General features: G+C 47.5%; 1 protein-coding gene across 1 annotated transcript; it reads left to right on the top strand.

Moving 5' to 3' along the window:
* Positions 1-10,118: 10,118 nt before the first annotated feature.
* PRDM13 (PR/SET domain 13) lies at positions 10,119-22,790 on the top strand (the record flags this gene model as incomplete). The annotated part of the gene is made up of 4 exons (XM_083349361.1): positions 10,119-10,265; positions 12,713-12,844; positions 12,970-13,090; positions 21,247-22,790. 4 exons carry the CDS (start codon positions 10,119-10,121, stop codon positions 22,788-22,790), a joined length of 1,944 nt encoding a protein of 647 aa, XP_083205487.1.
* Between the last annotated feature and the right edge of the window lie 228 nt (positions 22,791-23,018).

A 23,018-nucleotide genomic window follows, 5' to 3' on the forward strand; every position in this document is an offset into this window, starting at 1 on the left:
AAGTGCTTTAATCCCAATTAGGGGCGGCTGACACACGGTCCTATTCACGGCCCTCCGCTCTTGAATACATTTGCCTAGAAATGAACTTCGCCCATAGAGGCGCCGCTAAATGTGCCCAACAGCAAGGAAAATCGAATTGAGGCCCGGGCGCCTCGGAAGGCGAGGCTCGGAGAAAAGATATGAATTTATAAGGGCGACACCGAAACATCGCCATTCACCCCCAAGGCGGCCGACTTTTCTTCGCACCCTGTCAACCGGGAGATAAGTGGGCCGAGGGAAACGAGGGCGGGAGCCGGGAGAGGGGACGCTGAAAGGAAGGCGACTCTCGACAGACTTTGAATACGTGATGCGGCAAGCGGCCGCCCGCCCGGCCCCCCTACTTGAAAGCGCCCGATTGTGAGCGCTTTCAAATAGGGCCGTGGCCCTTCGACGGGCCGGCGGGTCGCGCCTAAAGCGGTGCGCGCGCAAACAAGGAGGAGGAGGAGAAGGAGAAGAAGGAGAAGAAGAAGAAGAAGAAGAAGAAGAAGAAGAAGAAGAAGAAGAAGAAGAAGAAGAAGAAGAAGAAGAAGAAGAAGAAGAAGAAGAAGAAGAAGAAGAAGAAGAAGAAGAAGAAGAAGAAAGAAGAGGGGAGGAGGAGGACGAGGAGGGGAGGAGGAGGAGGACGAGGAGAAGAAGAAGAAGAAGAAGGAGGAGGAGGAGGAGGAGGAGGAGGGGAGGAGGAGGACGAGGAGGAGGAGAAGAAGAAGAAGAAGAAGAAGAAGAAGAAGAAGAAGAAGAAGAAGAAGAAGAAAGAAGAGGAGGGGAGGAGGAGGACGAGGAGGGGAGGAGGAGGAGGACGAGGAGAAGAAGAAGAAGGAGGAGGAGGAGGAGGAGAGGAGGAGGAGGAGGACGAGGGGAGGAGGAGGACGAGGAGGAGGAGGAGGAGGAGGAGGAGAAGAAGAAGAAGAAGAAGAAGAAGAAGAAGAAGAAGAAGAAGAAGAAGAAAGAAGAAGAAAGAAGAAGAAGAAGAGGAGGAGGGGAGGAGGAGGACGAGGAGGGGAGGAGGAGGAGGACGAGGAGAAGAAGAAGAAGAAGAAGGAGGGGGAGGAGGAGGAGGAGGGGAGGAGGAGGACGAGGAGAAGAAGAAGAAGAAGAAGAAGAAGAAGAAGAAGAAGAAGAAGAAGAGGAGGAGGGGGAGGAGGGGGAGGAGGGGGAGAAGAAGAAGAAGAAGGAGGAGGAGGAGGAGGAGGAGGGGAGGAGGAGGAGGGGAGGAGGAGGAGGAGGAGGGGAGGAGGAGGACGAGGAGAAGAAGAAGAAGAAGAAGGGGGAGGAGGAGAAGAAGAAGAAGAGGAGGAGGAGGAGGAGGGGAGGAGGAGGAGGAGGAGAAGAAGAAGAAGAAGAAGAAGAGGAGGAGGAGGAGGAGGAGAAGAGGAGGAGGAGGCGGAGAAGAAGAGGAGGAGGCGGCGGCAGGCAGGCACCCGAGGAGCCCACTGGAAAAGGAAATCGGCAACGGCTATGGAAGCTGAGATGATCGTGTCAACTGCCGTGGGAGCCCGATTACTATTTAAAAGCTGCTCCAATATCCCACCCACCTCTTGTCTCTCCCGCACGGGTACTTGGGGAAACCCGCCACCAAAACCGCCCGTGTCCAATCGCCTTTCTTTGGGTCTACCCGCGCACCTTTCGCACCATCCAGAGAGCGCTAGATTCGCCCAGAAAAGCAAACGGAGCCGAGCTCCGCTGGGGCGGAGGATGGAGTCGAGGGTTGTACACCGGCTCTAATAAAAGGGATAGTTTAAGCGAGGGGGGGGGACGTTCTCCGAAATGATGCTTTCCAGGCATGGACTGTGGGTATGCAAGGGCTAGAAGATGGGAGTTGTAGTCCAGACGTACTGAAGAGGCTTGGCAACGCTTAGGCCTGCTCTACTCTTATGGCAAAATTCGACTGAAGTATGCTGAGTCTGCCTTCGTTTGCTACTCTGTGTGTGGGCTTCTTTTTCTGTGTTGTGTGTAGGAGAAACTTCTGAAATATGATTCCCATACCCAAACTTTGCAGTTGGCGAATGGCTCTATCTCTTCGCCCTCCTTCCTGAGTCAGATCTCAGGATGATCGACTGTTTACCAAGCACTAGTTAACACTACATAGGGACAGATATATCAAATAAGTAAGGCTTCCTCTAGAGCAAGATTCGTTTAAAATTATATCAACTTCGTCCCCCATTCGGATTAAGAAAAATATTATTTTCCCCCCATGCTGCTTGTGGAGGAAAATATGAATTAGGAGTAAATAAATTTACGCTTCCTAGTTCGCCCTCATAGTGGAGAATGCAATATTAGGGATGAAAAAAAAAGTCTTCAGGTACAAATGGTTTTTTGATCCTTATGCACGGGGATTAACTGCTATGTCAAATGCCCATCGAGCTATACAATTTGTCTGTACCACCAGTCACAATAATCTGATTGACTTCGGATTTGGGCGATAGGGTGGAGGGATTGACATGAAGTTGAACAGAACAAACTCGAAAGTAAATATTAGAGTTGGGGGGGTGTGCGTGAGAAAGAGAAGAGGGAAATTGTGGCTGAAATGCATCTTTCTTTGAAGTCCAATAGGACTGACATTGCTGGCTCTATTCTGTTTATAATGGAACAATCTGAGCCACCGAATAATTTTTTTTTCTTTCTTTCTTTCTTTCTTTCTTTCTTTCTTTCTTTCTTTCTTTCTTTCTTTCTTTCTTTCTTTCTTTCTTTCTCTTTCCCCCCTTTATTGTTTAAGCATCCACTGTGTTTCTTTCCCCCAACATAATGGCGCTGGCCCTGTATACAGGCATTCATGCTGGTTTGAATGTAATGTTGAATCTTCTCACTGCTGAAGCAGTTTGATGGTCTGAATGGAGCTCCCTGGTGGGACATTGCAAGGCACAACTGTGCTTCTTTGGACGGCTGTTGTTCCTTAACATTCATGCCTCATTATGGGGCAACCTGTTCAAGCCAAAAGAGAGCCAGCTCTGAGCCAAAGCTTTCCCTTGGGGGCGTTGGCAGTTCAACGCTAGAGAGACAGAGAGGGAGAAAGGGAGAGAAAGCTCGCTAAGGGGGGGGGGGGGGAAGGGGGGAATCTTTTGGTCGCTGGGCAAAAGTGATTTCCCCCTTTTAACTGGTCTTTCCAGCGGCCCAGTTGAAGTGTCTGAAAAGGGACTAGTGGAATGTTGTGAGTCCCACATTGTCTCGGAATAAAGCTAGAAGCATGTAATTAATGTGTCCTTTTAATAAGGGACAATAAAACCGTTCAAGCTATTTAATTTCATTTAATTTTCCATCCCATTTGCTCCCAAGTCTCCTTCTCCTCCTCCTCTCCCCTCCGCCCTCCAACTTTTTTTTTTTTGTAAACACCCAAGCTTTCATGGTGCGGCTTGCTCCAATGGGCACATTAGGTTGATTTCAGACTCTTTTTTTTTTAAAGGAAGGAAGGAACATATATATAATACATATAATCACCTTTTCCTGCCCCCTCCCGCCCCGTTATTTCGGAGGAGGCATTTATTACTATAGAAAGCAGTTCTGCAGCTTTAAGAAGAAATAAAATAAAAATAGGCTCGTGAAATATATGTCTTCCTGCCCCCTCCGCCACGTTTCCCTTCCTTGACATGGATGGGGTGCAGACCCGATTGACTAGGTTTCATATACAGGCTCGGCCCTAAAGCCTCTTTCTCTTACAGCCGCTGTTTTCAGAACGATTTCGACCCTTGCTCTGTGACTTGAACTGGGCTGGTGAGAATCCCACTCCGGTCAATCCGTCCTCTTGTGGCGAGCTGCCTATGTTGTGCAGGGCATCATCCGAAAAGCCGGCAGGGCAGAGGTTATTCTTCTTGTCCTCGGCCAGAATTTATTGCCCTCCCTTTTTGCTGAGGGAGGGGATCACTAGGTCATCTTCAATCTGGCCTTAAAGAAGTGGAGGGAGGGAGTCATTTTGGAAGCCAACCCAAATGTGGAGAAAGGGAGAGGGAGGGGGAGAGAGGGAGGGGGAGGGAGGGAGAGAAAGAGAGAGAAAGAGACAGACAGAGAAGGATTCAGCTATGGATTCTCAACCCAAAGCCCCAGCTCTCTCCTGTCCTGATCCTTGGGTGCTGCCTCAAAAGTCTTGATCCCATTGAAACTGGCAGAGTTTTTCAGTGGAAAACTGATTTCTGAAAGTAGGGATACACCCTGTAGGAAAAGTCCTTTTTAAAAAAAAGATTTAAGAGTCCTAAAAATGTCTGTGACAAAATATTCATAAGGCCTCCATCCTTCATCGCTATCTGCTGCATCTTATCTTAATGTAGCTATTGCTTTCTTATTTACTTATTCTTTGTCCATGAAATTAAAAGCCTGATAAAGGGAAATAAATGGAGAAACTCCCCAAGTTAAATAACTATATATTTGGTCTACTAGTTTGAATGAAAAGCATGGCTGCAGCCCATCAGCTCAGAACCATACTTGGAATGGGACCTCGCTGTCTCTCTCTCTCTCTCTCTCTCTCTCTCTCTCTCTCTCTCTCTCTCTCTCTCTCTCTGTGTGTGTGTGTGTGTGTGTGTGTATGGTGCGCAGTTGTCTTCCCTTTAAAAGATTTGAAAAGAAGATTCTTTTTCAACAGCCCTAAGAACTGGATGTTGTTAATTCGGTACATAAATAAAATGAATCAGATGTTTCCTAGTTCTTAGCAGAAGGAGGTTGGAACTGCAGCCAAGATCAGAAAAGACTCTAGCCCACCAAAATGTCTCCTGGGGGATAATAAGCCACAGTGAGTTGGGCAGCATAAAAAAACCCTGATAAATAATTAAATAAAATTGCCAGGTTTTCAAAGGCTTGGATCTCAGTATTTGACACCATCCTGTGGAAGAAAATGTGTAATATACCCATTCCTTTAATTCCTCAACTCTCAAGCTACCAAAGGAGTCCAAATCCGACACCTAGTTTAAAATTCAAGCATAGTGATTTGGAAGGAAACTGGTTAGCTCGATCAAAATTAACTTTCAGCTATCATGTAACTGTAACCATCTGGACCACTGCTAGATGACAGCAGTGAGAGCTGAGAAACCTAAATTAGTTTCTTCAGCACAGCCAGTTTTGCCCTGCTTTTGAAGTTAGGTGTCTAATGACCCCTTCTCATGGAGTTGAAACTGTTTTCATGCAAGTTGAGGATGCTAGATCCCTTTCCTTTTCTGTTTGCTTGCTCTCATTTTTTAAAAAAGTTGCAATCGGATGCCCTCTTAAGTAAAGTAAATTCCTGAATTCAACAGGTGCTATTTCTAACTATTACCAGGCCTCTCCTACCAGGCATTTAGGTATCTGAGCTGTCCATGGTTGTTTGTAGAGATGTCCCACTGGTTCAATTGTTCTCGCACCAAGTGAGAGAACAATTGTATTCCACTTCACCTGCAATTTCAAACAGCTTCACGACCAACATGTGATTCTTTTTTTTCTTTTTAGAAATACGGGATCTAAATAGGGGGGGGGGGAAATCTGTACTTTTGCTAGAATCCTCCATATAAGAAAATAAGTCTTTCCAATAGCAAATAATAATAATAATAATAATAATAATAATAATAATAATAATAATAATAATAATAATAGTAATAATAGTAATAATAATAATAATAATAATTTTATTTGTATACCGCCCTTCTCCCAAAGGACTCAGGGCAGTGAACAGGGCAAACATATAAAAGTACAGGAATACAAAAACTAAAAAAGAATTAAACAAGACGCCCAAGTTACAACAGTAGATTAAAATACATTTAAAATAGCAATAAAACCTAAACCCATCCCCCATCAGGCCAGGCTGGCTTGTTCGAACAAATAAGTCAAGGTGCTCTCCCAGCTAAAAGATGGCAACACCACCACTCCAAGGAACAATCATTTCAGTAGGTTTCTAACAAGATCAACTTTCTGGGTTTTTGTTTTTCTTTTCCTAATCTTGAGGAAATGGCAATTGATCTGGGACTATGTTCAAATAACAAAGATCAATAAATTAAGCGACTGTGGACCTGCAGGTCAAACCACTCCTATCTGTGTGAAAGATCAGCCCATTATCCTACACTTTGTGCATCGGAGCTGAAGGAAATCAGTTTAAGACTTGCTCAGTCAAGCAGCGCTTCGTCTTTTTCATTAACTGAAGGGTCCATAGTCAACAGCACTGGAATAAGGTGCAGCCTACGAAATAGACCTGCCCAGGACAGTCCTGTTAGAAGCACCCCCACCAAACCCTCCACACTGGAGAGCCAGATGCGAAGGTCGAACCTCACCATTTCAGCAAAATTATTGAAGAGCACGGGAACTTGTTCTCTTCCCTGCCAAGAAGTTACAACGCCTTAGCGTTGTAAGCGTTTGATAACTAAGCAATCAGAATTAAGCTCCATTCCAGAGGACCCAGATTGTTGGGGGCAATAAGATGACTTTGTAATAATGCCGCTGGGGGGGGGGGGGGCGAAAGCCCTAATAAGCAGGCATATACATAGAATGAAGGCTATTGCTAAGCACATTGATTGTGCTTAGATTGTAAGCCGCCCTGAGTCTTCGGAGAAGGGCGGGATATAAATGGGATTAAAATAAAAATAAAATTAAATAAATAAAAATTCCCATGCAATAGGCTTAAGATCTAAACGCACGAGATAGTTCGCTCCAGGTGACTAAACCTTCAACATTTTTTAGATCCCCCAAAACTGAAGTGAAGAAAAGAAGAAAAAGAAAAAAGAAAAAAGAAAAAACAACAACAACCCTGAGCCTCACTTAAGGCTTTTAGTGAAGCCGCCAGATTCTGCCGGATCGGGTCCTTTGAATTTCGAGTTTCGGAGGCCCAGTCCCAAAGGTTATGTGAAAGTCAGTCCTACCCCACTCCTTTGAATGTAACTTCCAAGGGACGGGAAGGGGGAAGGGGAAGGGGTGGGCTTCTTAGCCCGCCCAGCCAGGCCGCGAAGCCTTTGCATAACTAGTGGGAAGTAAATCCTTTTCAAGCAGATGGGTTTTATTTGGGCTCTCCTTTGGCTTGCCTCCAAGTGATTCGTTCCGGTATGTTCGCCGGTGGTGGAACTGCTGCTCGCCGAAACTCTGGGAAGAGAGCGGGTGGGCGGGCGGGCAAGGCAGCGAGAGGTCGCAGAAGGCGGCCGCGCACGGCGGAGGCGTCTGTCTTGCTCGCTCGGCATCTTCTAGGGCGTTTTCTCGAGAAACAACGGGGCGGAGGTTTTCCTCGCGGAGAGTCTGCCCGCCTCGCCCGTGCGAGCGAGGACAGCCAGCCACTCGGGGCTTTTGCGCAAAGCCCCTTCCAACTTTAGATGATGATGATGATGATGATGATGATGATGATGATGATGATGATGATCTTGCGAACGGGGAAAGGGACAGCCAACCTTGCAATCCCCCAGCGGCGCGTAGCGTGCCAAGAAAGCCTTCGCAGGGTTAGCCTGCAACTAAATTGGGAAGTAAATTTTCGTTAGGTGGACGGGTGGGGGGGAGGAGGGGGGGAGGAGGAGGAGGACTCCTGTAGCCTGGTAAAGGTTCCCCTGCACATTCGAGCTAGTTTCAACTAGCATTTCAACTCTAGGGGCCGGTGCTCATCTCCGTTTCAAAGCCGAAGAGCCAGCGCTTGTCCAAGGACGTCTCCGTGGTCATGTGGCCGGCATGACTAGATGCCAAAGGCACACGGAAAGCTGTTACCTTCCCACCTTAGTGGTCCCTATTTTTCTACTTGCATTTTGATGTGCTTTCGAACTGCTAGGTTGGCAGAAGCTGGGACGAGTAACAGGCGCTCACCGCCAAACTGCCGACCTTCTGATTGACAAGCTCAGCGTCCTAATCCACTGAGCCACCGCGTCCCTTAGCCTGGTAGAGAAGCATAAAATCGAGCCAGGTCACGTGGCTCCTGGTTACGCCAAGACCCGGCGCTACTCAAAGTTCTGAGGGCCGATGATGAACTGTTTCCCCTAACACGGATTTCAGCGCGGCCCTAAGACTTCCGAGGAGACGAAAGCGATCTCTTCTGAGGTGCGCCTCCTCTTTTCTTGTGCACGATCCTAGGAGTAGTTCCAGGTCAACCAATTCCTTGCAATGTTTGCAGAAATAGAGGAAGAGGCCTCTTTTTTTATTCCCCTTCCTTCCCCAGCGCTGAGATGTCTTGTATATAAATCCCCATCCCTGTTCGGAGGGCAGGCCTGGTATTACGAGACAATAGTTGTGCATGGAAGGGGAGGTGCGGGATGAAACAGGAAGCCTTTGGACAGTCAAGAGCTGCCTGGAATTCTCCAGGAAAAGCGACCGGAACACATCTATCACTGCCACGCGAAGGACAGAAGCATCCCTTTCGTGATAGATAGCCTCGTGGTTCCTACGAAATAAGACCCTGGGATTTCAATAGAGCTTGCTTCCAACTACATTCTAAGAATATTAGTTCCCAACTATGGGGCTGAAACCTAACGCTCATTTCCCACCCTTATTAAAGCCCTTCCCTTTAGTTCCTCCGCATTTCTTCCCAAAGAAGCATTGTGTAGGATTAAAATTCTCCTCCTGGAAAGATGCAGTTAGTTCAGCCGGCCTGATTTGCAAACAAATTTGATTGAAATGTGGGTAATCCCCACACTTTCTACAGTTCTGCTGAACTATTTTATGGCTGTTCAATAATATACATGGATATACATCCATCCATCCAAACATCCATCCATCTATCTATCTATCTATCTATCTATCTATCTATCTATCTATCTATCTATCTATCTATCTATCTGTGTCTATCTATCTATCTATCTATCTATCTATCTATCTATCTATCTATCTATCATCTATCTATCTCGTATTATTTCTCTTCATCCCATGATTATTTTTCTCTTTAGGTCTTGTATATTCAAATTTCTTAAATAAGAATAATTTGGCAGACCCTTCAATTTTGTTACCTAGAGAACCAGACTTGTAGCTTTTCAATTTATTGTTCTAAATAAACAGAATAGCAGACTTGAAGGGAAAAAAAAATATTCTGTCCTGCCTGAAACAAGGTATGGGCCAAAGGAGAAGGAAGACTAGCGATTCTCATAAATTTGTGTCTTGTTAGGCTTTCTCTTCCTTCTTTGAGTTCCAATGCGAGCCCCTGAAACTCGAGTAAAATTGTTTCTGCAATGTTTTTAAACCTTCTAGGAAACTACCGAGAATGCTGGTTCTCGGACAGGTGAGTCTAGAAGAAAAGAAAAGTTTAGGCACGAAGCCAATCTGTAAGCAGAACTCTGGCCTTTAACGGAGCCACGAAGTTGGCCATATAGCAGCGTCCCTCTTTCCTTTTAAAAAGTGTAAGCATTTTCTGGTGTTTTCCCATCAAGTACCTGCCCAATTTCTGTATGGCACACGCCAGGAATCAATAGAAGTTAACAAGGCCTCCAAACATTTCCCCCCCCCCACCCCAACCCCAACCACTCTTTGTTTAATCGCCTTTACAATCCCGCAAAAGGAGAGGGAATTAAAAATCTTTGAAGTCCTCCGGTTTACAAAAGGCTCAGCCAAGTAGACTTAAAACACTCCCGTCTTTTCCAAAACTGGTTTGTCGAGGAACAATCGGAGGAAGTAAAATTTATGGAGAAATTATACCGTGGATTTGTCACTTAAAATATCGTAACTGTCTCGGGGACAATCCCCCATGCTGAGGATTAATGGTCCCTCCAGACCTTTGATTCACCAGCGCCTTTTCTTTGCCCTTGACAAATTGGATTTTTAGGAATGGGAAGGTCGCCTGGGCCATTGTTGGCTGCCCCATTCAAAAAAAAAAAAAAGCGCCCTTGATTATGCGCTGCGGAGTGAGGGAGGGGAGGAGGAGGAGGAGGAGGAGGAGGAGGAGGAGGCAAGGGGTAGGGAAAAGCGCCATGTGACCCTCTCGCACGGAACTCGGCAGCTGCTCCAAGCGCTCAACTCTCTCGCCGCCCCAACCGGGCGCCCCTGGAGCACCGTCGTGCCAAGGGGAGAGCCCGCGTCGGGTAGCAATTGAAAAGGCGGCGCGCACCCCCGGCCGCGTCACTCTGCGGGCGGAGAGAAGACCAGGGCGGCTCAGCCCCCGCCGCTGCTCTCGCTAGCACTCCGGTGCGCCCAGAGTTGGACCAGCTTGCCCAGCGCCGCGTCCTTGCCCAGAGGCAGCAATGCTAAGCAGCCGGCCCCCGCCAGCCCTCGGCATCACCGCGGAGTGCAGCATCCCGGCTGGCCTGCGCCTGGGTCCCGTGCCCGGCGGCACCTTCAAACTGGGCAAGTACCTGTCCGATCGCAGGGAGCCGGGACCCAAGAAAAAGGTATTGCTCCCACACCTGGGCGGAAAGCGCAGGGGGAGACCTAGAAGCCCCGACCGGGGGGAAAGGGGCTGAAGGGGAACCAGATCCCTTCGTGGGGTGGGGGGAAACAGCGCGCAAGAAGCCCTACTTTACTTCCCTCGTCCTGCCCGCAGAAGGAGAAAGGCAAGGAAGGGTTTGGGTCTCTGAGGTTTCTGGGTTGGGTGACCTCTTCGTCCTGACGCCATTCAGATGTTTAGATTTAAGGAGAGAGCTGGCTTTGGGCGCGCGCACAGACACACACACACCACACACACAGGCAGAAATTTACTGGCACGCATTACGTTTCCTTCTCCATCCCAAATGGCTTTTGACACTCAGAATAACTCCCCCCCCTTCTTGACGTCTCTTCCCAAATAACCTAAAGGCAGGATTCATAATTAAGAACTCATTAAATGATCAAGAGGTGCCGAGAGGGTCCTCGGAGTGGGGTGAACCGTGGCTGCAACGCAATCTCGCCTGGTGCGGAACCGGTCCTCTAGGTAGGAGAGACTGGCAGAAGTGTGGACGGCTAGCTGGTTCAAGCAAAGTCAGCCGTCTTGGAGCACCGCCACCCCACAGTTTCATGAGGCACCAGTTGCTTTATTCTAAAGACTATTCCCACAGAGGTTGCACGCACGTTCACAAGGAGAGAGAGAGAGAGAGAGAGAGAGAGAGAGAGAGAGAGAGAGAGAGAGAGAGAGAGAGAGAGAGAGAGAGAGAGAGAGAGAGAGAGAGAGAACCCCAACTTTGCAAGCTGTGGATCCATAGAATCGCCTGATTTTTCACATGTCTTTGCCAAGGTCAGATATGTTGCAAAGATTAACTAGGCAAGTTCTGTCATGGAGCTTTGGGCCATGTTGGAGAGATGCCTTCCTGCTGCATATCCCAAGCCGTTGCTGACATATTCTATCTCATCTTCTCATGCTGAGTCGTGATAATAATAGGGGCATTTTGATCCGGATGAAACATTTATTTAGCACAAAATGAATCGGGACTTGTTTTCCAAATAGAGCTCTGTGGGACATTAATCATATCTATGCACCTCAAAGCTATAAATGAATTCCAGAGTAAAACGGTTTCAGGGATATGAGGCTTTCTCCAGATGAATCTAAACAGGAGACGACTTGACTCCCAAGTTCAGCAATCTGTCACAAGTCCGCCCCCCCCCCTTAATAGCCTTTAATTGTTTTTAAACGCTCCGCCAAGACTGTTCAAATTTATTTCTCATCTGGCTCCCTCGGTAGCTCCCCTTAGCATGCCTTTGTAAGAACGATGTTTATTGTGCAGTCTTTTCAACGAGGTAGCTCCTCATTGGCACTCTCTGTTTCCCATCTTCAAGCAGATTATGAAAGATAAGAGAGTTCTGGTGACTAAACCGAGTCACCTATCCTTTCCCTTCTTGAACACGACTGATTAGACGATTCGTTAAATTAATTACACCGGAAGGGGATTGAAGCCAGGAGATCGGTGCAGAGATATTTGCCTGGGTGGATGGAAAATATTAATAAAGCATTTTGAAAGGTGGCTGCAACTAACCATGTGGCAGTAGAGTCAGGACAGAGAAAGTGAAAGGAAAAGTAAAGGCTGGTTTCCTCCCCCCAAAACCTCCCTTCCCCCCCCCTCCAAGCAACATGAGGGAGATCTATTACTTTCTGCCTGTTGTGAGAAAATAGGGCAGCATAACCCAGTTTGAAGCCTCAATTCTTGGATGGAAGGCTAATTAAACTCAGAATGACTTACTTCCAGGAATGATGCAAGATCCTTTATGGCCGCAATACTAGCTATACCACCTGAACACCAGCCCTTCAATTTAAGTGGATCTGGCCCTTCTTTTTCCCCACGGTGCCTAGGCAAACCTATTTGGAGGCTCTTTTAGCAGAAATAAACGAAAATCGAAGGAAGCACTAGGCTTAATAGTGTCTCTTCCAAAGACACTACTCCTTTAAAGACAATCCAAATTTACTCCCGAGTACATAGGCGCTTTTCAATTCAGCGCTCTAAATCCAATGTCCATTAATAATAATAATAAAAAAAATCCTCGCACTCGATCGCTTAAACCAGATTCTGGTTTGCAGCGGTGGCTGTAAGCGGCCAATGTTTGCTCCTCTAAAGATGCGATTTCTCTGCACATTGACCCGACGATAAGCCCCGACGGAACTTACTTCGGAGTGCCTGCTCCTGGGGCTCCTGGCAATCGTCTCCTGGCTGCAGCAGGTGGCTAAGGAGCTCAGCCCATCCACAGGTCCCTTTTCTTTGCAAAACGGCAGGAGTCCTTTCTAGCGGGCCGGAAAGGTCCAGGGAGAAGAAAGTCAACAACAGATCCCGCCCTGATTGGAAGGCCGGCTTCGAACGCGCGCCCTGCAAGGCAGCGCAAGCCAGTGGCCAAGTCCCCGAGCGGCTACAACTGACCGGCTTCCCCTGTTTTCCAGGTGAGGATGGTGAGAGGGGAGCTGGTGGACGAAGCTGGAGCCTCGGCCGTGGAATGGATCGGGCTAATCCGGGCTGCCCGACACGCGCAAGAGCAGACCCTGGAAGCGGTGGCAGATCTGCCGGGGGGACAGGTACTGGCCTCCGAGCTTGCTCCCGGTAACTGGAGAGGCGGATAGGGGCGCCGTCCGGGTTTTGGAGGTGGCAAGCCTCGCCCTTCTGAGCCTCCGAGGGTCTCAAGCTTATCGTTTCTCCTTAGATTTTCTACCGGGCATTGCGAGACGTCCAGCCGGGAGAGGAGCTGACCGTGTGGTATTCCAACGCTTTGGCTGAGTGGTTTGATATCCCGGCCACGGCGACCCCGACCCACGACGAGAAAGGTAGGCTCCCGCGAGCGAGCATCTCGGGCTGGGCCAGACAGGTCTGGTGGCCCCGCCTGGGTGTCTTGCGACTGACTTTCGCAGAGGTGCTGTGGCATCGTCCCGTCCACCTCACTTTAACGTCCTAATGCAGGGGTCTTCAAACTTGGCCCTTTTATGACTTGTGGACTTCAATTCCCAGAATTCCTCAGCCAGCAAAGCTGGCTGAGGAATTCTGGGAGTTGAAGTCCACAAGTCATAAAAGGGCCAAGTTTGAAGACCCCTGTCCTAATGGCCTTAATTCGGAGGAATGGAAGCCCAGTGGGATTAGCCCCCACTGCGGATCTGGATTTCCTGCCGGGGCGGGCATGCCCACGACTCGGGCACAGCCTCAGGAAAAGACGGCGTCTTACCGCTTATCGCGCCGCGCGTTCAACTCCGCCGCTAAGGACGCCAAAGGCGGCGATAAGGAAGCCGCGAAGCCACCTCCAGTCTCCTACCGGCCCCTTTATAGCTTACCTCGTATAACCAGGAGAAGACAGGCTCCATCACCGCTGGCTCAGATGGCAAGCCAACGTACAATATTTTTCCATTTTAAACGCGAAGCCCAGTCACCCTTTATTTGGCAGCAAATTTTGAGATGGTATACAGGTTCTGCTGCTCGAGCAGGGGGCTGGACTAGAAGACCTCCAAGGTCCCTTCCGGCTGTATTCTATTCTATTCCTACGGGGAGCCGTCCTACAGTTGGGGGGGCATTTCTTGATATCAAGATACGCTGTTCTGCCGAGTCCTGCTAGGTCGCACTCCGGAAAAAAGGATCCCTCGGGGCTAAAGGTCTTGGGGCTCCAAATTATCAGTGTAAAAGATGGCAGGGTTTATGTCGCTCTGCAAGAAAGCTGGCAGATTTAGGCTGATCTGCAAGAAAGAAGGAGAGGGGAAAGTAAGTGGGTAAAAGTATGCCGCTTGGGGGGGCCCCCCGAAAGCCCTAATAAGCAGGCATATACATAGAATGAAGGCTATTGCTAAGCACGTTGATTTGTGCTTTAAATTGTAAGCCGCCCTGAGTCTTCGGAGAAGGGCGGGATATAAATGGGATTAAAATAAATTTAAAAAATAAAATAAAATAAAAGAGAGGATGATGAAATGAAATGGACCCCCATGTTCTTGATTAAACTGGGCCCTAGCAACCTCACTTCCTATTCCAAATGGTAGGAAGTTTTCTTTGCCTTTTGGAGGCATCACCCACCTCCTGAGTCACCGCCTCCTGCAGAGAAACAGCACAGAAGTGGGTCACCTTTGATGATTGGAAACCGGCCTTAGCTTTGGGGGTGAGGGGGGGGAACCTGAGGGCTGCAGTGGGCGGGGCAATGAAACCAAAGGGGTGAAGACAAGTTCCTTGTGTTTGGGGGAGGGGCTTGGAGCTTTTAGTTTCCTGAACTCTTTGTAAGGTTTGCTCTATATTCCCTGTTTCAAAACGACAAGAAAGCAGAGCAGAGTCTTGGTGGTGTGTGTGTGGGGGGGGGGGAGGAAGGCTCACATATCTTTTATTTCAAAAAACATTTCTTAGAAATAGCTACTATCAAGCCGCAGTGGGTCAGATTCTTTGCCTGCTAGTCCACAACTGCCTATTCCATCCTTCTGGAGTTTATTTATTTAACTTATAGGTATGACTGGTATGACTCTGATGGCCTATCTAGAAGTCCCACCTTATAAATTCATGCTTCCAGTCAATGTGCTAGAATTTCAAAAGTCTCCACGGAAGGTCTACTCCTGATGTCAGTGATTGCTTTCCTAAGTTTCAGTTTAGCATTTTAAAAGTTGGATGCATATTCCACTTCTGAGTTTAAAGAAGTCAGAGTAGACTTCAGACAAGGAACAGTGCTAGATTGTTATGGGGACAAATTTCTGATTTACATATACAGGATTGTAGTACATAATTTCTTATACAGAGGCTATTCTAGCACTTTATACTTTGATATTCTCAATCAGTCCTTGTTTAAAAACCTTCTGCATCCCCTCTTAAGGGATATTGTTGCCTCATTATTTTCTTTCTAACCTTTCTAACACTGGGGACACATTTCTTTCTTTGGTTGATTCATCACTGTTGGTTACAGCAACTTTATGACAAAGTCTTCGACACTTTAGGATAAGGAGCTGGAGAGTAATCAAACCAATAACAGGTGGTTTTCTGGGCAATTGTACAGGAAGTGTAAAGCTTTTTCTAACTTCCTAGTCTAGTTTAGGGATTTCCCAGCGGTCTCCCTTCTAAATGCAAACTAGGCCTCACCCTTCCTAGCTTTTTCTGGATCAACTAATAATGCAAGAGCTTTTCTAAAACTGTTCTTTTAATCATCCGTACTTAGCAATGAGGTTCCTGCTGCCCACAACGTCCCCCAGGAAGTGAGCCTTCTCTAGAGTTTTTATGTAGAGTTAATCCAATTAGAACCAAATCGGTCTGGTTCCCAGTGAATGTGCTGCAAGGCAGCAAAACCCTTGGCAAAGAATGAGACTCCCCAGTTACTCTCTCTCTTTTTTGTTAGCTCATTCCTCAACCTTTCTTCTGAGTGTTGCTAATCTGAAACTCCGGCTGCACCTCGCTTTAGGAGATCTTTAAAGGCGGTGGTCAGTGATCTTTTTCACTCAAAGAGATTCTCAGATTCTCATCTAGCCCTTGTGTGTGTGTGTGGGGGGGAGAGGAAGTCCCTTCACACAGAACAGGTCGAGAGGGAGAGTCGGCAGAGCAAACGGCTTGGGAAGACGAGTAGAAGCGTTTGAACCGCTCCATTCAGCGGGTGCAGATTGAGTAAACGAGGCTCTTAGGAGCAGACCGAAAGCGGGGGGTGTGTCTTTCTGGGCATGTGGAGAGTTGGGTAGGAACCAAGAGACTTTCTAATTAGGCCTGATACTATTTACAAGTCATTGTCACTTGAAACTTACAGGTCGGTCACAATTTCTGGTATCCAGCCTTCCGTTCCTAGCAAAGGTTTTACGTGTGTATTTCTTCCCTACTCATTCAAAGCACTCGGGTTATCAAGTCGGACCGAGAGCGAACAATTTCTCACGTACTCGAATCCTAGAGAGATTTTGACCCTTCCTTTCTCTCCTCTTTCCCCTCCCGCACCTTATCCTTCCGAAGGTGAGCCGCCTAGTTGAAGCGAATTAGGAAGAAATGCCGGAGAGGGAAATCTGGAGACAGCCAGCGAGAGGGAGAAATGGGAAAACCAAACACTTAAAATGAAGTTTGTTAGAGTCCTCGGCAAGAATGGCTGATGACGATCAGCCCAGTTAGAGTTGGGGACAAAGACTGTGTGTGCTTCAATGTCTTTTTCCAACCTGAATTCCTTACAATGTGTTGGACCAGGACTCTCCTCATTTAAGGGCAGAAAATCCAAAGCTGGTAAGAACCGCCCATACTTAACTTCGGTGGCAAGGCGAGTCAGCAAGCAAGAGAAAGAAACCCCAATTTAGGGAAGCAACACTTCGTTCAGAAGTTGTATAAAGTAGTTGCAAGCTTTCAAGTTTTCGAAAACTCTTCATTGGACATATTCTGGATCGAACAAGTTGACAGAAGCCGTGTGAGAGAACCTAGGAGAAAATGCGAACTATGTTTGCATCAGATTAGAGCTTAGGTAGAGGGAAGGAGAGGGATGCGGTGGTTCAGTGGGTTAGGACGCTGAGCTTGTTGATCAGAAGGTCGGAACCTTTACCTTTACCTTTGAGTGAAGGAGAGCTTTTGCGCCTGCAAACTGGGCTTTGGAGGTTCCCTTGCTTCAGAAATATACATTTCAATCAATACATTAAACCAGTTTCCCTTGGTCCTCCCCAAAACAGCTTTGTATTGCTGGCTCTAACGTTTTTGAGTTTTGTTATCCACCCAAGTTCCAGTTTGCGAGATGAGCGCCCATATAAATAAATTGACTGATTGATCGAATAAATGAATGAATGAATGAATGAATGAATGAATAAATAACATGTTCTTTTTTTCAACAGAAGGGAGGTAATCTCTCCAAGTTTTTTTTAATCATTGGGAAACTAGAAAGAAAGCCCATCTCCTTTTTTTTTAAAAAAAAAAACAGGTTCAAATGGATGTACTGTAGGTAGCCAATTAATTTAGGCAGTCACAGAATTTATTTCCAAAGATTAAATAACTTAAGTCTGGGCTTAAATAACTGAAGAAGAACGGAAGGATACAGTTTGTCCCATTTTTCTCAGTGCAACTCCCCGCCCCCCCCCCCGCCCCCAGCTATTATAGGAACACAACTATTAGTTTATTTGTGAGATTTTGTATTTCACCCAGCGTTTCCTTTAGGAATGTTCCTTTAGGAATAGGCTTCCATGTCTATTCACCTCCTTCTCCCTCCCTCCCCACACCATAAACCTGTGATCCAAAAAAAAGTTGTGTCCCCAGAGCAGTGGGAATGTTCATTCTTGGGTAACCAATATAACACAGTAGTTCGGTCTTATTTTTAATTGGTGTTATACTTCGACTCAGAGAGGTTTTGCAACCAGTTCCAGATATTTTGTGTCCTGCCAATATATATACATATATATATTCTGAACTTATATATAAACTTATATATATTCTGAACTTAATGGATGCTGCTGGATAACCAGAAGATTAATATCGCTGGCCAGCACTCCGGCATAATCTTCGTTTTTCCTCTCCGCCCACAAACCACAGAAACGTGGATGGCTTAGCAACTCCCAGAACCTCATCCGACCTGAGCCAAGTCGCTTTCACCCACTTCGGGACAAACTAAACCTTTCAGGAAGGGAGTCCAAAGGCCACTGCCTTTTGAATCAACCGATTCCTTATGGCCCATCCATCTATTCTAGGCCATTGTCTTGCCTGGTAACGAGAGGTTCATGAGCGTTAGATTGCCCTTTGTTCCCCGATTCCGTTCCCTGACATACGCTACCTATTCTGTCCGCGTTAACAGATGGGCCGCCGGACCCGAGCGTGAAGGCAGCAGCTGCCAGCGCTGGCAGCCCCTGGAGTCCACACTGCAGCCTCGCTGCAGCGCTCGCCGCCTTCTCCAGCTTTATTGCTCTTGCTCCACTGTCACCTCTTCGGGCCCCCCCCCCACTCCGCCCCCTAAAAGAGAAACGAATTAACTGAGAAAGGTGCCCGCAACTGAGACATTCATATTATTATTATCCAGTCTTTCCACTTTTCTCAACGAAGTCAGATGCGGATTGACAATTGCAGCCCGATTCAGATTCTCCAAAGACTTGTAAATCGCTTTGATCGTTCCACTGCCTTCGTGTACTTATCTTCTGGACAGAAAATTGGGATAGAAATTACATAAGTAATTGAGGGATCATGCAGTGAACTGTTTGGATTACACAGAAGCGGTGGCCAGGTTCTTTTGAGACTGCAGTCTTAAAGATGACAGGTCTGCTTCTATTTGCTAAGCTGTATTTATGAGTAAGGAAGCATAGTCTTTGGCATGAGACAAATTAATAACAGGTAATATCGCTGGTTAAACGCATGCTTTGTTATGAAGAATGAGACCTTAAAAACAGAACTGATTTTCTGTGGCATAGGATGGCTCACACAAAATACCTTTTCATGTGGTGTCCCCTTCATGGATTACTGCCTTGTCGTTGTGAAGGGGCTTGTGTAATTGTGTAATTCAATGAAGCTATGAGCTATGCTGTGCAGGGCCACCCAAGACGGACAGGTCATAGCAGAGAGTTCTGACAAAACGTGATCCACTGGAGAAGGAAATGCCAAACCACTCCAGTATCTTTGCCATGAAAATCCCATGGACAGTGACTCCAGAAGATGGTAGAGGACAGGAAGGCCTGGAGGAACGTTGTCCATGGAGTTAAGGACACGACTTCACAACTAACAACAACAACAACAAACAACATATATATATATTCTGCCTATAAAGTGTCTTTGTTCAAGAATGGCTACCATAAAAAAAAACTCTTGGGAGGTTGAAGAGTCTTGCTGCTGTTTTATGGATTTTAAACATCCTATTTCATGTATTTGTTTGCGTAAATATTGGCTATTTATTCTGGATAGAGGCAGAAAGCTCTTGTTGCCAAAGATAACATATGTGTCATTGGAAGATGTGACTATGGAAACCGCTGATATTGGAGAGGACCTCATTAGGCTTTCCAGAATAGGTGAAGAGGGATAGTTCAGGCATCTCACTTTGTAACGAGATATGATTTGTCAATCTGTAGCACTGTTAGTGGTTGTGTTTGTTGCTGATAAAGAGTAGGGAGAAGAAATGGAGAGGAGTAAAATCGGAGGGAAATGGCATTCACAAAGAATAACCTATCAAATAAAATTCAAAAACTGTCCACAAAATCTAAAAGTTGCAATTATATAGAGTCAGCAGTATACCTGACCTTATAAAGATATGCATAAGAACTAATTAACATATGCAGAGAGACAAACTCATTTTGACAGAAGGCAAGAGATGTTACTGGAATATGATTCATTTTGTAAAAGATCTTGTATTTTATTACTGGCTCCACTTAAATTCAAGTTAGCCGATTATGACATCTTTGCCTGCCCACTTAATCACATACCAAAAGTATTCAGGACAAGAACTCAATTCTGCAGTTGTAATCAAGGGGAAAATAGCTTCCTGGTAAGAGGAAAGCAATCTAACTTCCCCAATAGCTGCACATTATATGCGTGTATGTTCCAGAACTTGTACTATGGGTTGTGTTGGTTAGTTCAGATTTTTGTTTGCCAGAAAGATTGGCTGCTTCACGCTAAACCAGTTAAAGTAGTACATTAATGACCTGAGATGCTGAATCTATAAATAGATAAGAGCAGGGCTAAGAGTATTGATAAAATAATTAAGGGGGATTATCAGTGAGCACCCAGAGTCTTCCAAAGTATTAGATGTGCAATATGGGTAGGGTCTCTTTTGAAACTGACAAATGGGATTTGGCCAAGAAATTTTGGTTCAGTGCTTGTCATTGTAGAGATGAGTCAGGCTTCCCATCATTGTTAAAGGACTCATCCATATATTGTTTTAATTCGTTTATATTCAGAATTATTCTTGATGTGATAACACTAGACAACTCTCCTTTCTGTTGCCTTTTTCAATTTCTAGTATAATAGCAAAAATCTTACTGTAGAGCCAACATAAAAATTATTCTTGACTTCGTGTTAAAAAAGAGACACTTAAAGTAAATCAATTAAAATCAAGCCCTATTAACTTAAAAGTTTAGAAATAATAATGAATGATCATTATACATTATATATGCAAACAACAGCTGCTTATCCCAAATCCTTGCGAAGGAATCAATAGGTGGATTAAAAATGCCAGTTCTAGTCTAAACATCTGGTTGACCGTGAGACTAACCATAATGTATTGAATTTGTGTCTCTAGGACTGCAGAGGTATAATATTTAAAATATTTTAAAAGTTCTATTTCTATTACTTTTACCATTCTCACAATAGTTGTGTGATTATAATTGCCTAAAGATAAGCAATTATCTTTAAATTATGAAAATACGTCAGATTGGGCTTTTTTAAGAATTTGCTCTCATTTTGTAATAGGAGAAAAAAAAAATCTGCAATATCCAGAACTACTACAGGTTGAAACTTACACTATTTTACTAGCAACTTTAGGGCAAGCTCACGCACCTGCATAACCTTGTTTACCGTCGTGATATATCACTTTCGTCTCTATTGTGTTGACAATAGAGACGAAAGTGATATATCACGACGGTGTGAACCAAGGCGTGGCAATTCAGAGTTCATTGGGAAATTGTTCGGACTCATGAAAGGAGCAATTAAGTGGGAAGTACTAATTAAATGGGAAGTACTAATTAAATGGGAAGTGCTATGGTTACAATTTCTAACCCTATTCTTTAATTTATTTTAATTTATTTCAAATTTTTATTTTTAATTTACTGTACAGAGACCTTTAAGTTTTTGTTGTTGTTAGCCGCCCTGAGTCCCTCGGGAGATAGGGCGGGATATAAATCCCGTTAATAAAATAAATAAATAAATAAATAAATAAATAAATAAATACTAAATGGTCAGCAGTTACACTGACCTCTGCTTCAACAGATTTGCCCCCAACCGCTTCCTATCACCACCTTCCCCTTCCTCATATCTTCAAATCCTTAAATCTTTGTCAAGTCGCCCTTGGTACATTTGTGGTAACCGACCTCCCGGTTTGTTTTTTCCTTGCTAGGCGAGGAGCGCTACATTTGCTGGTACTGCTGGCGAACCTACAAGTATCCCAACAGCCTCAAGGCCCACGTCCACTTCCACTGCGTGCTGAACCACGGCCGCGGCTTCGCAGGAGCGTCAGAGCCTCACCGGCCCGGAGAGCTCTTCGCTCCAGCTCTGAAACCGGCAGCCGGGCCGCCTCCGAGGCCCCCTTGCCCGGGCGCGTCCCGAGATGCTGTCAAGCGGGACTCCGCCGGCTCGCCGTCCTCAGCCAAAGGGGGCGGGAGCGGTCGCAAAGGCGCCAAGGCCGAGCAGGAACGCGCCTTGGACATGAGCGTCGGCCCGGGACGGAGCCCGGGACACTTCTGGGGTCTGCTGGGCAGCAACTCCGGAGGCAGCAACGGCTTGTCTTTCTATCCCGGAGCCAGGTCGGCCTTCAAGCCCGCCGGCTTGGCTAAAGAGGACTCGCCGGCTTTTCGGGAAGAGGGCAAAGGCGGAGGCTTCAGCAAGGCCTCGGGGAGCCTGAAGCCCGGCCGCCCGTGCGGCCATTCCGGCGGTTCCCGCCACCCGCTTCCTCACAGCAAATGCCACCCGCCGCCCTCCTCCTCCTCCTCCTCCTCCTCCGCGGCGGGGCTGGCCTACTCCGGCGCCGTGCGGGGTTTCCCCTTCCTGACGCCCTTGGAGGAAAACTCCGCCTTCAAGCACGTGGAGCGCGGCTTCTCGGCCAACCTTTCCCCTCCCGCCGGCCGCTACCCGCGCTTGGCGGGCGGCGCCGGAGGACTCCACTTGGAGCGCTTCGCCGCCCTGCCTCCCTTCGAAGGGCTGGCGCCCTACTCGCCCGCCGGGGACTGCCCGCTCCCGCCCCTCCTGCCTTCCTTCGCCGTCTACAACGGCGAGCTGCTCTACAGCGCCCCCTGCTACCCGCTCAACCTCCACTTCGGCAACTTCCTCAAGTACCCGGAGTCGGCGCCCTATTTCAGCGGGGCGGCGGCGGCGGCGGCGGGCCTCCACCACGCCGAGCTGGGCTCGTTGGCCGGCGTCGACCGCGAGATGGCTCTGCACACGCATCAGTTCTCGGAGATGGCCGCGGCCGAGAAGAGCCGCGGCCGCCTGGAGAGCTTGCCGGCCCCGCCGGCGGGCCCGGCCGGCGGCAAACCCAAGACGGGCCACCTGTGCCTGTACTGCGGCAAGCTCTACTCGCGCAAGTACGGCCTGAAGATCCACATGCGGACTCACACCGGCTACAAGCCGCTCAAGTGCAAGGTCTGCCTGCGGCCTTTCGGCGACCCCAGCAACCTGAACAAGCACATCCGGCTCCACGCCGAAGGCAACACGCCTTATCGCTGCGAGTTCTGCGGGAAGGTGCTAGTCAGGCGCCGAGACTTGGAAAGGCACGTCAAGTCCCGGCATCCGGGCCAGAGCTTGCCCAAGGGAGGCGCCGAGGAGCTCCGGGAGCCAAAGTCGGACAACGAGAGCGACGTCGACGTCTGCTTCACGGACGATCAGAGCGATCAGGACACCGGCAGCAGCGGCGGCGGCGGCTGCCGGTCCAAAGAGCAGCAATAAAAATAAACCGAACCGGGGGGGGTGGGGTGGGGTGGAGAGAGGTGGCCACAGGGTTGGGAGGGACCGGGTCGGACACTGGGATGACCAAAGCTGCTAGGCACCTCGGAATGAACTCTCTCCTTCCTTCCTTCCTTCCTTCCTTCCTTCCTTCCTTCCTTCCTTCCTTCCTTCCTTCCTTCCTTCCTTCCTTCCTTCCTTTCTTCCGCTCGCTCGGAGGAGCTGCTGAGT

The sequence above is a fragment of the Vipera ursinii genome, assembly GCF_947247035.1.
Source record: "Vipera ursinii genome assembly, chromosome: 1".
NCBI lineage: Eukaryota > Metazoa > Chordata > Lepidosauria > Squamata > Viperidae > Vipera > Vipera ursinii.